Raw genomic sequence first — 15,466 nt, forward strand, 5'->3', positions numbered from 1 at the left:
CTCCTTTATTTACTTATTTGAAGCCAATTCAGCAACTTTTTGCTCAATTTCTCGTGGAGATTTGAAACGCAAAAGGACTGTTAAAAGAGAATATATATATTTTTTCCCTCATATGGGTATTATGTAAATGAATTAAGCCACTTTGTGCAGAAGGGGTCATTATATGCTCACGTTTTAATGTATCCATAATTCATATTAGTTTCGTTTATTTAAATTAAAAAAAGAAAAAAAACAGAGAGAGAGAGAGAGAGAGAGAACTTGTTCCTTCAAAAGTTAAGAGATCGTCGCTTAATTACCGATTTTCCAATCAAAAGACTACCTGAGCATTTTTCTATCGGTCCGTCCATCCATACACCAGCAACATTCAATAACCACAACACTATTTCACAGTGTCATATTTCATTCCTCGAGCAAGAAAGAAGAAAGAGGATAAAAGGAACGAACCATTAATCTCCAGTCCTAATTACAAGGGGAAAGGTTTTGATGGGATCTTCCCACAAAAGAGTGCAAGATATCATGGCCTTTAAGTGGTGGTGCAAGTCAGACCCATTTTGTCGCTTACTGCCCACATGATTCTGCAACCTGATCATCACCAGTCATCGGTGCATTTTCACAAGCATCCTCAGGTGGTGTCAGCCGCGGCCTTTTTGCAGCTCTTTGCCCACATGACTCTGCAACCTGATCATCAGCATTCTTCGGCACATTATCACAAGCAACCTCCCTATTATCTATAATATCAGAATCTTGAAGCACAGAGACGGGGTTTTCTTGATTGGTGGGCACCTGATCACTATCCCCATCACCGTCACACATCTTATCAGGGTGGTCTTGGAAACCTTCAACAGCAGAGGCGTCCAGCAACATGCTAGCTGCAGAAACAAGGCTTTCTGTCAAACACTCCATGTTATCTGTTGATGGAGGTCTTCCTTCATTTGTTTCTTCTCTCTGACTGGTACCCACATCTTCTCCAACTGGGAGATTTTCAATGATCCCTACGTCTGAATCATCAGAGCCACAGTTTGATGTTTCCGGGGATGATTCAAGATTGTCGCGCTCTTCTTGCACAGAGATCCCCAAGCTATAAGAAGTTTCACCTCTAAAAGCTCTCGATGAATATGGAACACTATGTGCTTGGGGTGTCATGCCAACTATTTGCTGAAAGCCACCATCACCGGAAGGCAAAAACACAAAGCGGTCACTGTTTTCTGCATCATCCTAGGATGTTAAAAAAAAAAAAAAAAAACAAGGCATTAGAAGTGCAATTACTGCAGTTGGTTTCAAAAGAACTTAGAATCACAGTATTTATTAGCTTCATTCCGTGGCTTAATATAACACAAAATAGGCACAAATAGAAATTATTCCAAAGTATGGCATAGCATAAGAGTGGGAAAATTCTAAATCAGTTTACGTGTTATCAACAGACACTGCTGTTTCCAAACTAAACAACTCCACATAACACGCTCAGAAAAGACATACAAATACACATGATGAAGCAACATCTAGAAACACTGGATCTGTAAGAAGTGGAATGACCAACATTTAGTAAAATAAAAAGAAACAAAGAATAAACCTTAATACCTCTGATGGTGATATAGCACCGTTGAGTCGGTAATAAGATGATGGATGGTCAAAAGATGAATATTGTCCGAGTAAGGATCCTGCAGTGGCTCCTGACTCAAGGAACTCTTTGAGTACCAAGCCTGAGTTGTTAACACACTGGGAACTCATAGAAGATGCTGATAGTAGAGTCATTTCAAGACCTGGTTGAGCTTGACAACTAGAAATATTGTCTTGGTGATCAATTGAAGGACTGCCTCTCCCAGAAAGAAACTCCAGACAAGTTTCATTCTTATTGTTCACTGGAAATTCAGGGGGCGCTTCTTCATCACTACAAGCAGCTGAAGAGACTTCGGGAGAACTTTTAAGGAGTCCAAATATTAACCTCTGGATAAGAGTTCGCTTGAGGGAAGCCTCAGCAGGTGAAAACCAATTCACATTAAGCTGGGAAAAGAAATATAATTTTGCATTATTTTTATTTTTTGATTGGCACCAGGTGTCTGAGAATAGTGTCCCAACTAATCCCGAGCAATGTTACAGTATCAATTTTCAAATTAAAGGAAATTCAGGAAAGAGGGTTCAGGACTTCAGGGTGCTTAGGTTTCAAAGAAAAGTCAATTTAAACAAAAGTTCAAAAACTCGAAACTTCTCTTTGACGAAAGTTAACTCCAAAATTTTTTTTTTTTTTATAAGTAGTTAACTCCAAAAAATTATAAAGCTTACACAATTAAAAAAATGCAATATGTCAGCATTTTGTTCAATATCTTTTCAGAAGTCACTCACCAAGATCTTATTCAAGAAACTAAAAACCGGGGAAAAAAAAAAAGATTTAAGTTGTTCATGAGGAACCAGACTTACAAACTTGGAGGGATTTATTATTTTGAATGGACTGAAATTATCAGGAGCTTCAGCCAAAAAGAGCTCCAGATAGTGGAGCAAAAACAGACCACAATCAAATGAATTCTCCTGCTGTGGCAGCTGACATGGAATGAAATGGAAAAATGTCAGAAGATTACGAGAATATGCACCAGGGGGGGAGAGAGAGAGAGAGATTTTTAATAAGTATAGTGAGAAAAAGAGAAAATAAGTTGAAGCAAATTACATGCTAGGAAAGTGAAAATAACTGGTAGTCGTTACAAACAGAGACCAACATGAAGTTCAATAATCAACACAACATGAGTTGACCCAATTACATTCTCACATCACAATGTAATGCACATCATCACAATATGCATGTGCATTACACGATGTCTTTGCACTTATGAGAAACTCTAGAGATTGAGACTCAACTAACAGGGACACCTACTGTACATTAATTTGTTTATTATTATAGTTCAGCATCTTGTTCTTCATTTCTAACTACGTTTTCCATATAGATCCAAAGCTATGATAACAAGATCCAGGACGACCAAGAATAGATGACATTTGCATACACTCCCAAAAGCCCCAAAATCAACAAGCAAGGATTTGATGACAATAACATTTTACTCAACCTCCACATCTTGCCTATTGTGGGTGGGCTGATAAAAGCAGCTTTCAAGTTCTTTTTTCCATAATTCCCACTTAAGTAGCTAAAGTTGTTAACTTTACTAGAGGCAATACCTCAAGTGAGACAAACCGCAGGTTGAGGAATTTGGATGAGATATCTTCCCGTGTCTCTTTTTGCCTCTCTTTCCACTCTTCCCACAAATAACTGTCATTTAAAGGTTGTAATGAGAATGCCAGCGTTTTGCAAGATGTAACTTCCGAAAAGCTATAACCAAACAAGTTTAGAATGACAAAGAAAATATAATTGTGTAGGTAAGAAACATTAGAGTCATTAGTGAAAAAGAGAGGGAATGAATTGATGAAAAGCACAATTTGAATTTTGAGCCATAAACAATGTTGTTCTTACATTTTTTTTTTTTTTTTATAAGTACACATGTAGGGCCATGCTCCAGATATTCTGGTACAATTCCTTGGGATATGAAAGGGAGAGAGAGTCTATCTTGATGGCATCTCCAGATATTATTTGATGGCATGTAATTTATTTGGGGTTTTGAATGTAAGAACTACATTGTTTAACATAGGGATATCATCTCCAAAAACACTTTGTATCTCCTCTCTCTCTCTCTCTCTCCCACTCTCTCTCTCTCACACACACACATACAATGAGATAAACATATGGAAAGACAAAAATAAACTAATATTTGCATATAATGCTGCATATTCTTCCAAATAACACGGTAAATAATGTCAGTAAACAGAAAAATATGGACTTCCAAAACTTCAAGGATACCTTTGAATAAGATTTTTTATACCCGTATGACTTCCTTTGATAGAATCCATATGCAATATACATGATATTTTAGGCGACTTCTCCAAATCTTCATCTGAAAACATTACAAAATAATGCATGACAGGAATATTAAGAAAAAGAGGTAATTCATTCCAGAAGAGGGCATACCCTCTAATCTAGCCACTTCACCAGGATGACATATGACTATTAGGCTCCAATGCAGACTGTCATCAGCATGAAAATATAGTTCACATGAGTGCCCAAATTTAATAGAAGCTACCCTATAAGAAGATTTTGAGTTCAAAATCTTACTTGAAGTTTATAGGAATGAATATGTAATCTTTCTCAAATATATCAACTTTCCTCGTCCATTTACGAACACGTAGAAAAGCAGCCCTACCGTCAGAAGCACTAGTTGGGTCTTTGTCCATGTCAGCCAGCTTCCGAAAGAAAAAACTATTAAAAAAGTGGAAACGGTGTTTATCCTCAGGTTGAATCTGATTCTTCAAATACCTGCCAACCAAATACAATTCTAAATAGTCAATAGCCTTTTTAAGTCCAATGGTGCGTCCACCCTCCCAATGAGAGGTGTGCACGGGGGGGCGGGGGTGGGTGAGGTAATTGGTTCAACCCCAATTAGAGTGCAAGTTACTTACTAGTACAAAAAGAGATATTTTAAGAGGAATACTTAAGTATAGGAGCAAACCTATAACCAGAATAGATTCAATATTGATTACAGCTCCATTAGTAACTTAGATATGCTTAATTCAAGTTTTGAAAATAAGTCAGCGGAGACTAATCATAACTGCAACCTGCAAATGGCTGGAAGAAACAGTTTTTTAAAGGAAGGAGGTAAAAGAGATTTTTTTTTTTTTGGTAGACTTGAGCTTCAAAAATGACTGTCCAATTATGCAGTAAGGACTAAGGAAAATTAGTCCAGCAAAGACGCAAACTCCAACTAAAAATATGATAGGTCATATTTAAATGAAAACAATAATTAATGAATAGGACGTACTTGATGTAAAAATCAATGATCGTATCATTTATGAATGTTTCCGGTTGTAATAGATCAACATCTCTCTTACTGATGGAAACAGCATCAGGGTCCCCTTTTGGATAGACAACATCTTCAAAAGGCTGATCAAAACTGTATATAAACATGTCACAGTTATTCAGTGCACAATACAGTACTAAACCACAAAAATAGCACCAGTGCATATTGTGCTCTACAGCAAAAAGTTAAACAAGAGCTACCATTAAGAAGTATGACAAGATGAATAGTCTGAAAAAGACAGCATTTCTCTTCAAAAAGTGGGGGAATGAAAATTTATTCAACAAATGTTCTCAAAATGCCGCCATTATCCGATGCAAAGAAAATTCAAAATCTTCTGCTGAGGTTAAGTTGACACAAAATGGGCTTTAATTTTAACAACCAAACAAGTCTCTTTCCGTCTGCTATACTTTTTACAAAAAACCATTCTGACAGTTTTATCGGGTTCTTATAATCTCATTTATCGATCATTTAAGCCATCAAAAAGGCGTACATGGGTGTTTCATGCAAATGCATGAAAGGATCTCAGCCTATTCATGCATCAAAAGAGAAAAATAACACATGAAAGAATATAAATAGAAAAGATGAACACAAAAGAAAAAACTGCAGGAATACAGAAGAACACTGTAACAAAGCCAGTCAAGTGCATCAAAATTTACATATACATTAGACTGAGTTATAGGTAAATTTTCACTCACTTTGGAAAATAATGCCTCTGTCCATGTAATTCATCCCCATCCATTCCCAGGTCCGTACTACAACAAAAAAGAATTAAGTTTTGACTGTCACAAAACAATGCCCAGGTCATAATTTCCAGAATACTAGCAAGTTATCATGTCATTGTTGCGAATCAACCAATGGTACACTGGAAGTGCAAAAGAATAGGAGAAGAATATCACTCTAAAGTAACAACTAATATGAAATTTCATTGTGGGATGGAAGACAACATACGTTTAGGGAATAGCATCATTCAATTTTTATTCTTTATATTTAGTAAGTTAGCAAAATCCAATATAGAATGATAGTTATCAAACCCTATAGCTTATAAGACTACTCGGTTTTCACTTGAAACAAGAAACATTATTGAGTTGTGAAAAAACATATATAAGAATAATAAAATACATAATTAAGGAAAACTAAAAAACTTACTCATCCATGACATTCCATACAGCCATGTACTTTACATTCATCGAGGTGATCACTTCCTGTTTGTGGGACCAATTAGGGTCAACAACTGCAATCTTTAATTCCTCAATGCCTGGAAATTGACACGTGAAGGTTCTTAGCAAACCACGAAACTAAACTACTATGAGCTTGACTCTTATGTCCTAACAAACGTGAAAGCATAAATCTAAACTAATAAAGTTTCAAAAAATAAAATTAAACCACATCCTATTCAAGACAAAGGGTTCATGCATATATTAAAAACCTAAATGATCCAAAGATTATGTCTCATATATTTTTATATGTAAATACTAAAAATGGTATTTATATACATATAGATTGAATTGTAATAAGAGCCTCACTGAAATTAATGATATAGACTACCTATAAGTATTCACTTGCACTTATTTACTTATAAAAAAAAAAAAAAAAAAAAAAAAAAAGAGTATTCACTTGCAACCATTTTTAATAACTGGTATTACTTTCTTTTTATTAGCACCGGGTGTCCGTGACAAAGTCCAGACTAATCCCAAGGGTGCACAAGCTATCGGCAAGGAGTTTCCCGTCAGTGCACCTCAGGTAATTTAGAGGGAAAATTCCTTGAGTTCAATGGCCCCTATAAATTGTTTGCACCCAAGGGTTTGAACCTTAGACTTAGAAGAAGCATACAACCAAGACCAAGACTCCTATCCCTTAAGCCAACACCTAGGTATTCTAGTATTACTTACAACCATAACCTTCCATCTTAATTAATCTAATAAAAGAATGCTTTTGTTAAAAGACTAAATGATAATGTGCCCCCTTTATCCACCACATATTCTAAACTATTAAATTTTAATCTCACTGTGTACGTACGACACTGAGTTGATATCGTTTAATTACCCATAGTTAAAGGTCATTGAAAGGGAAGTGAGTATTTGTACAATAACTGGAGAGAAAGTGAGCAAAGTGCTAGTCTGTAGCATACAGATCGGGAAATAATAATAATAATAATAAATACATAAATAAAATAATAAAATAATTTGATTTTAGTGTAGTTATTATTTAATTATTAAACATTTTTATTTTCGAATAGTATTATTATTAATTGATAAATGTAGTCAAATTCGGGTTGGAATTGTCCTCATTTAAATTATCAGTTTATTTCTCTTACTAAGTTTCGAATCCTAATACATGGACCGAGTCCCTCTTGAAGTAAACTACCGATCTTTGTATAGAACTATTCTGGTTATTAGAACCTTAGCCACTGACCGAGTTTCATCCTATGGAAGCCAGTGATCAACTTCGAGTTGAACTCGTCCATCCATTCATCCCGTCTATATATATCCCTTCCCCCTTGCAAAATTGAAAACACAACAAGACAACATAACACCGTAGTCTTTCATTTCCTCAACCCAGGTTGCACCCTAAGCCATTCTCCTTACGGCAAGCCACGTCCATCTCTTTGGACCTCTCAAAGCTTTTTGCCGCCGTAGCCCTCGGCTCAGTCACTAGTTCTGTAGCATCCCCCTTTCCCCCAGTCCATCGCGCGATTTTCTTTCTCGGCAAGTTCTCTGTCGATTTTTCCCCGCTGTCGAATGCCTTGTTTCTTCTGTGTTATTTTCTTCTAGCATCAGACACCTTAAAATAGATGTGTTAATGGTTGCTGTACTTCCCAAGGAGATTCTCGGTAGCTATTTCGTATAGCATTAAAAAAAACGAAAGCTCAATTACCTTGCTGCTCTCTCTCCCCTCCTTTCTAATGTAATTGCTATATGTCTCTCTTTCAATGGCTTTTATTCATCCATTTGTTTAACATCAGATCACACTGGAAGCTACTACATAGGTAGGTAGTATTAATCATGCTATTGTTAGCCAAGTCAAAAGTGTTGGGTAACTTTCCATATAGTATAGAATTTTAATTTGGAAGCTCAATTACAATCCTACCCTTTATTCATAGTTACACTCTACTCTACAGCATGTGGTTTCGATGTTTCTCCAGACCTCTTCCACTATTTTCACGTAACTCTCCCCACCCACATAAATATTCGCAGTCCGTGCCCTCTGTCCCTCTCTATCCCTCCTTGAGACGTTTAAATTACAGAAATACCCATACCTAATTAGTATTAATTGCTGGAAATATTTTCACAGTTAAAATAAGAATTTTAGATTATAGGAAAAATAGATTAATTTAGTATTTCAGGATTTAATTACAAAGTAAGTGTTTAATTAGAATTTATGCAAATTATATGTCTATTTTATAGGTGACCGATTTCATACCGGAAATATTGGATTAGCTTTGCGAGATATATAACTTGATCATAAATTAGGATTAGCATACGTTAACTAATTATATATATTATTATTAAGTCCAATTCTTTGGAAGCCAGTGTTTATGTACCACGCATGTCATGATATTTGCAAGCACGTCATTCATCATGTTTTATTCCGCATATTATAGTAATGTATATATTATGCATCTCACATTACATAAGACACGTAAGCTTTCATAAGATCAAGTGTAAGATAAGCTCAGAACGGTTAATAAGATGGCCAATAGATGCATGGTACCAATGCGATTTATGGGTGGACAACCAAGCCACGGACGTAAGCGTGGTCCACCATAGTATGCAAGAATACTATTAGTGACTCCCCTTGCGGCCGTGGGACGTGGGGCCGGTGCATAACCTTACACACATAGTTAAGTGTGTGGACTAGTATGATAAGTAAGATAAGCTAAGATAAGTCATGCATGACATAACATACGTATGAACATTCATGATTTTAAGTTCTTAGCATGAAATGTTTTATGAAAAACCTTATGTTAAGTATGTTTACATTATGATGAGTTTCTGACTAAGTCATCAACTCATTTTAGTTTGTTTTATGTTTTTAAACCATCCCAGTTAAGCACGATGATGAGTACGAGTAGGCAGGTCAGGCTTAGATGGAGCAATTGATTAAATTCCAGACTTCTTAGAACAAACTATATTTTTTATTACATAAATTATATTCAGCTTATTTTATTAATTTTATTTGGAGACATGTTTTTATTAAATATGAGATCTCTTGCCAGGTCACTTTTATGAAAACACATGACATCTCCAGCCAACTGAAAGGGGTGTTATATAGTCTAAGGGTGGGCAGCAGGGTGCAGGGCCCCGCTGCCCCGCCCCGTTCACCCTGCCCTCGCCCATGCGGGGCGGGGGTTCCTTCCAGCTCTAGCAGGCCCCGCCTACACCCCTGGAGGCCAGCAGAGGCAGGGTACGGAGGGGGCTAAGCCCCACTCCGCTTTTCCCCCTCCCCGCATTATATATATAATTTAAATTTAAATTATATATATATATATATATTAAAAAAAAAAACCCATAAGTAAGTGAAACGACGTTGTTTTGTTCATGATACTACGGTGCCGTTTCAACTTAAGATCCCCCTTCGCCGTTTCAACTTAAGTTCCCTGCCCCCTTCCCCCCCCCCTCTCTCCCCTCCCCCGGCCCCTTCTCGTCTTGACTCTTCTTGAACTCTCCTCACTCTCAGTCTCTCACTCTCAGACTCACTCTCTCGCGCTCTCTCAGTCTCTCTCTCTTGATCTCTTCTCTCTCACGCACGACTGCACAAGCACCACCAGTCCACCGTCATTTGAACTTTGAATTTCGCTGCACCAAACTCCAAAGGTAAGACTCCCGGACCTAGATTTTTTTTTTTTTTTTTTTTTTTGAATTTTGGATTGGAGATTGGAGGAAGGATGGGTTGAATCGGAGATGGAGGATGGGAATGATTGTGAATTTGTGCTGTGGATACTAATTTGTGCATGTGTTTGAAATTGATGTCACCTCTGTCACTGTGTTTATTCTTATTTATTTTTTGTAGTTTGTAGTTTCTGCCTTTTGGGTGTTCGGATTTGGAACCCTAAATCGATTTAGGGTTCCAATCCAAAACCTTAAATTGATTTAGGGGTTTCAATTAAAACCCCTGAAATTTCAATTTAAGGGTTTCGATTGAAACCCCTAAGGTTGCGTTTGGATGTTGAAGTGAGTTGAATTGAGTTGAGATGATAAAATATTGTTAGAATATTATTTTTTTATATTATTATTATTTTGGGATTTGAAAAAGTTGAATTGTTTATTATATTTGTATTGGAATTTGAAAAAGTTGTAATGATGAATTGAGATGAGTTGAGAAGAGTTAAGGAACCAAACGAAACCTAAATCAATTGATTTAGGGGTTTCGGATTGAAGCCCTAAATTGTCAAATAACTAATTACAAGGGTGAAACGATTGGGAAGACCTTGGAGGGCTCAATAAAGGAGTGAGGGTTGGCACGGATTTTGACCGTTTTGGTTGATAATGTCTCGTCTAATGATGTTGCCTTTGAATATCTGAATACTTATCTTAGAGAGACAAATAAGACATTCTTGGGTGGTGAATATTTGCATGTTAGATGTTCTCACATATCCTGAATTTAATTGTGATTGAGGGGTTGAAAGATGTTGATGACTCGGTTGCACGAGTTAAAATGACTGTGAAATTTGTGAGGTCTTCTCCTTCTAGATTGGAGAAATTCAAGATTGTTGCGAAGACTGTGGGCATAACATCGAAGAAGGGTCTTTGTACTGATGTTCCTACCAGATGGAACTCAACCTTCTCGATGTTGGAGGCGGCCCAAAAATATAAGGCAGCCTTTCAAATATTGGGTAATGAAGACATTCAATATGTCAAATACTTTGATGAGCACGGGGGATTAGGAAAGCCTAATGATGATGATTGGGAGGTAGTTTCTATTTTTGTTGATTTTATTGGACTTTTTTATGTCGTCACATTGAAGTTATCTGGTTCTTTATACCCTACATCCCATGAATTTTGTCAACAAATATGCAAGGTGAAAAAAGAATTAGACATGTGTAGGGGTTCCAATCTAAAGATGAGGGGGATAACATTGACCATAAGGGTCAAATATGACAAGTATTGGGGAGATTTGACTATACTAAATATTTTGTTATATGTGGCTGTTATTCTTGATCCCCGTCTGAAAATTTCAGGCATGTTATATGGTTTGGAATGACCCGTTGTTATCTTATTCTTTCTGAGATGGCCCGCAGTATGTTGGTCATCCTTATTAGCACCATTGTCTCGGAATCAGCCTTTAGTACCGGAGGGCGCATATTGGATCATTTCCGTAGTTAATTGTCTCTTACAATTGTGGAGGCATTGATATGCACACAGAGTTGAACGATGGGAAAGAATATTTATGTTCCGGATGTTTTAGATTTTAAGGAGACCGACGAAGAGGGTGGTGATCAGTCTGGATCTGGACCATCTAGTAATTGTTTTTATTTTATTATTTTGATTTATTTATATTCATTTCGATTTCATCGGTATTAATTTTAATATTCATTGTTGTAGCAACACATGAGACGACTCAGACAATGTCTACCTCCACTGCAATATGAATATGTGCTCAATCCTCAAAAGACTACCCATCTGGGCCGCCCCAAATGTCACAGTCAAAGACCCAAATAGCTCTATGCCTCTATCTTTAGATTCTTAATTTCTTAGTAATTAGTAGTACTTCATTAGAGTCTAAATTAGTAAATTTGTATCATGTATATATTATTTTTTTTCATGTAACTTCTTTTTTTTTAAATCAGGTTTTTTAACTCTTTTTTTTTTTTTTAAACTTCTAATTTTCTGGGCAAAAATGAACAGGAATTTTTTTTTATTGGCACCGGCTGTCCAAGAACAACGTCCCGACTAATCTCGGGGTGCACAAGCCGTCAGCAATGAGTTTCCCGCAAGTGCACCTCGGGTAATTCAAGGAGAAAATCTCCCAGTTCGATGGCCCCCTAGAGATTGTTTGCACCCAAGAAGATCAAGGCCTTTACCCCCAAGCCCAAGGCCTTTGCCACTTGAGCCAACCCCTAGGGGTTGCAAAAATGAACAGGAATAAAGATCAATTTATGTAAGTTGTTGAACTGTACTAACCTGAAGTGCTACAAACATTGTTAGTTTGAGCTACATCCTTTGCTATTACACGGAGCTTTATAGTGACAGTTTCAACCTGAAGGAAGCCAACATGAGAAGGTATATAACTTCAAAATCAAACATATAAAAACATCTAAACAGATACGTAAGAACTCAAGAACTCACTCTTCGCATCCACTGGCACCCAATATCAATAAGATCATCAACTCCACATTCAAATTCAAAGGTTCCTTCATTTTCGTGCGGAGTTGAACCACTGATTTTGATGCAACTGCGTGAAAAAGTTAACAGGGGGGCTGTACAATAAATATCTCGATATATAACATAATCAGGACAAAGCACGACCTCCATATATATGTCATCCTGTGAATTTCATAAGAGGATAAGCCACAAGTCAAAAGGGCTTCTCAACACTACAATAGAGATAATAGAGCTAAATGTACCACAGAGTAGGTATTAATCCTATTTGCAAATAATTTACACCCTCAAAAGAATTCACTTATTAATGAAATTCTAATACAAGCAACAATAATGCCACTATACATGTTCTGAGTCCAAACAGAGAAGACAATATAACCCAGTAACACTGAATAGCTTGTCTTTCATATCTAAACAGTATCAATTTGGACCTCAAAAAAGTTAAGAAATATTCAGCTCAATCTCTGTTTCAGTAATCCCAATCTTTTTCAATCTATCAAAAGAAAAGATACTGACCATTTCCATACTGCCAAAGCAATGATCTGATGCATAGCCATTTAATGAAACTGAAATTATAACAAAATACAGTAAGAAGATGGAGGTGATCCACATAAATGCAAAGCACACGATGGGGTTAATAAGTATTTAAGAGTCCTCTAAGAAAATACCACTATCATCTGCAATTTCAGAGGTAGGACTTGATGGAGAATTCCCATTCATGCTCTCATCAGCATCCGAGACTACATCAACTGGCTCATTCTGCAAAAATTCTAAGAAAAGTAAATCATAAATTTGAATATTCATGTCTTGCCTTCATAATTAGTTAGTACAGATATAAAAGCCAAAGTACACTGGACGACGGAGACTTCAAAAGGTCATAATTTATCTGGCCTTTCCCTGGTGGAGGAGCTTCAGGGCATGAATCTTTTCTCTCCAGTTCAGAAGGGAAATTTCTGGATTTGTTAGTTTCTAATATAAAATCAGGTTGTTCTTGACTAACAGAACTGGAATGCAGACCAGTATCCAGCACAGACAACTCTTCCTTTTGGGCAAAGTTCTCTTCCATTGGGTCCAGAGGGGTATATGATTCAGCATTGTCACAACTACGGTCACAACCAATTGCATCAACATCTACACAATGTACACGGCCGTCCTCCTTTCTTTCGATGTTGGCTTCCTCTCCCTGGGCAGCTACAAACAAATGCAGTGCATGAACGATAGTGTTCAATCAAGTCAGTTTGGAGCAAGCTTAGAAAAAAGAACAAAAAGTTAAACATATCCTAAACAGGTACATCAAATGTAATAAGAATGGGAATTTAAGAGGCATGGAAAACCAATTCAAACAGAAAAAAATGTTTAGCGCAAATGTAGCCTGACAGCATGAGACTGAAAGTGGGTAAACTGAAACAAACTTATTATATGATTGTCAGTCTGTACTTATCAAAAACAAATTGATTACCAGTCTGACCTAAATCAAAATAAACTGCCTCCACATTAGTTTTCCAGGCCATATTAGAATAGCTAGTGAAGTCCAGCCAACTGTCAACTTAACAGTAAAATCCTAAACTTATAAATTTTTGTTGTATTGAAAATAAAGTAAATTCTAAAAAATTAACTCGGTTTTATATCCCTATACCCCCCAAAAAAAGTGTGAAAACCATCAATTGACAGTGACATCCTAGACTTTGAATCCTCCTTTGGGCAAGACAAACTCCAGAATTCAGAATGAACATAAAACTACAGGCCTCCGCTTGAAATTCAACTCAGTATCCGTTAATACCAACTAATCATAATCAGTCATGTGAATCCCTTTTCCCAGCTGAGATGGAAGAACTCAACAAATTTAAATAATTTTTTTTGGCAATTATTAAAATAGAAAATTCAATGGCATAGACTAGACCAAGCCTTGTTGGAACTACTCCTCAATGTTTATTTGCAAATTATACTGACAATTCTTCCTACATCTCCTCAAGAAAATAAGGCAGTGTAGGGTGCAATACATAGCATATCCCTTGACCAAATGCGACATTGCACACATTCTAGTCAAGATGTCCATTGAATACACTAGCACAAGTAGAAAGCAGAAGAAAGCGTAACGGGATAAACCATTTTCACACCTACCAGAAGTGAAACCCTAAGAACAAACTTCAGACTCGGTCTTCAATAAATCTTGTCAAAGGGTAACACAACAGAACCTTCTCTCGTACAAGGACAATTTGGTGAAATAGATAATCACCATCGATGGAAACATGCCTAGTTACCATTCTGACGAGAAATTAATAGCGCAACATAGTTCTAAATTTAATAGCGCGACAGAGTTCTAAATAAGAGATTCAGAATCACGACATATGCCAAAATTGAACACGTTCACTTCTTGTTTCTCGAGCTCCAAAAGTTTAAATAACAGATAAATGCACATCGGCACTGTTTCACCTGATATAGCATTCATTCCCGAAAAATACCGCGTAAATTCATGGCCAAAAGATGTAGCGAAAATGAAAGTTGCTACACGAACACGAAGAACTGTTTTCCGCGTCCTCGAATTACCAAATAGATCACAAAGTTTTTGTGGAGAAAATCAAGATAAAAAGTTCCATTTTGGTTCCCCGGAAACTGCAGAAAGAAAAGAAAAGACAGAATTGAAGGAACGTTACCGCATTCGAGAAACTCGTACTTCAACACGACATGATCATCGAGATTGGGGTTTTTTAATTTCTCGAGGAATTTTCTTCCGGCCTCCAATTCAGGGAGCTCATCCTCTTCCTTGAAATCGAACACGTCGAAAGCTCTACGCGGCGAGCTCTTCATTACCAGCTTGACAAATTAGGTTCCGAACTAGCGAGCGGGTATTTAGGGTTTGTGAAACTCCGGCGAAATTGAGAGATGAAAATCTCGAGCAGACGGATGCGTGCCCTAATTTGCGCATGAAACTAACCAATCAGTGGGTGTTCGGATAAAAACTCAGATTTGCAGGGACTTGGTAGTAAGTTCACGCGCATTTGAAAGATGGCGTATCACATTGTAATTTAAAAAAAAAACATATATATATATATACAAAAATACAAAATTCTATATGTAATACTCTTTTATACATTGTGATTGATTGTATATTTTTTTAATATAAAATAATTATTGTGATTAATCATATTAATAGAATGTATAAAGAATATATAAAATTAATTGTATATAGCAGAGTTCTACAAAAATACTTAATAATATGTCATTATATTTAAAAATAAATCGATTTACTTGTGATCT

The 15,466-nt window shown here is 36.6% G+C and overlaps 1 protein-coding gene across 1 annotated transcript; it reads right to left on the reverse strand.

Annotated features, from left to right (window-relative positions):
* Positions 1-261: 261 nt before the first annotated feature.
* On the reverse strand, positions 262-15,197 carry LOC121259708 (probable ubiquitin-like-specific protease 2B). The gene is made up of 16 exons (XM_041161426.1): positions 14,863-15,197; positions 13,059-13,399; positions 12,877-12,967; positions 12,725-12,774; positions 12,176-12,373; positions 12,011-12,086; positions 6,036-6,144; positions 5,585-5,641; positions 4,851-4,982; positions 4,148-4,348; positions 4,004-4,059; positions 3,836-3,929; positions 3,160-3,250; positions 2,416-2,535; positions 1,579-2,001; positions 262-1,215 (listed from the first exon to the last, which is right to left on the reverse strand). Exons 1-16 carry the CDS (start codon positions 15,014-15,016, stop codon positions 559-561), a joined length of 2,850 nt encoding a protein of 949 aa, XP_041017360.1. The 5' UTR covers positions 15,017-15,197; the 3' UTR covers positions 262-558.
* Between the last annotated feature and the right edge of the window lie 269 nt (positions 15,198-15,466).

This window comes from Juglans microcarpa x Juglans regia, chromosome 4D (genome assembly GCF_004785595.1).
Source record: "Juglans microcarpa x Juglans regia isolate MS1-56 chromosome 4D, Jm3101_v1.0, whole genome shotgun sequence".
NCBI lineage: Eukaryota > Viridiplantae > Streptophyta > Magnoliopsida > Fagales > Juglandaceae > Juglans > Juglans microcarpa x Juglans regia.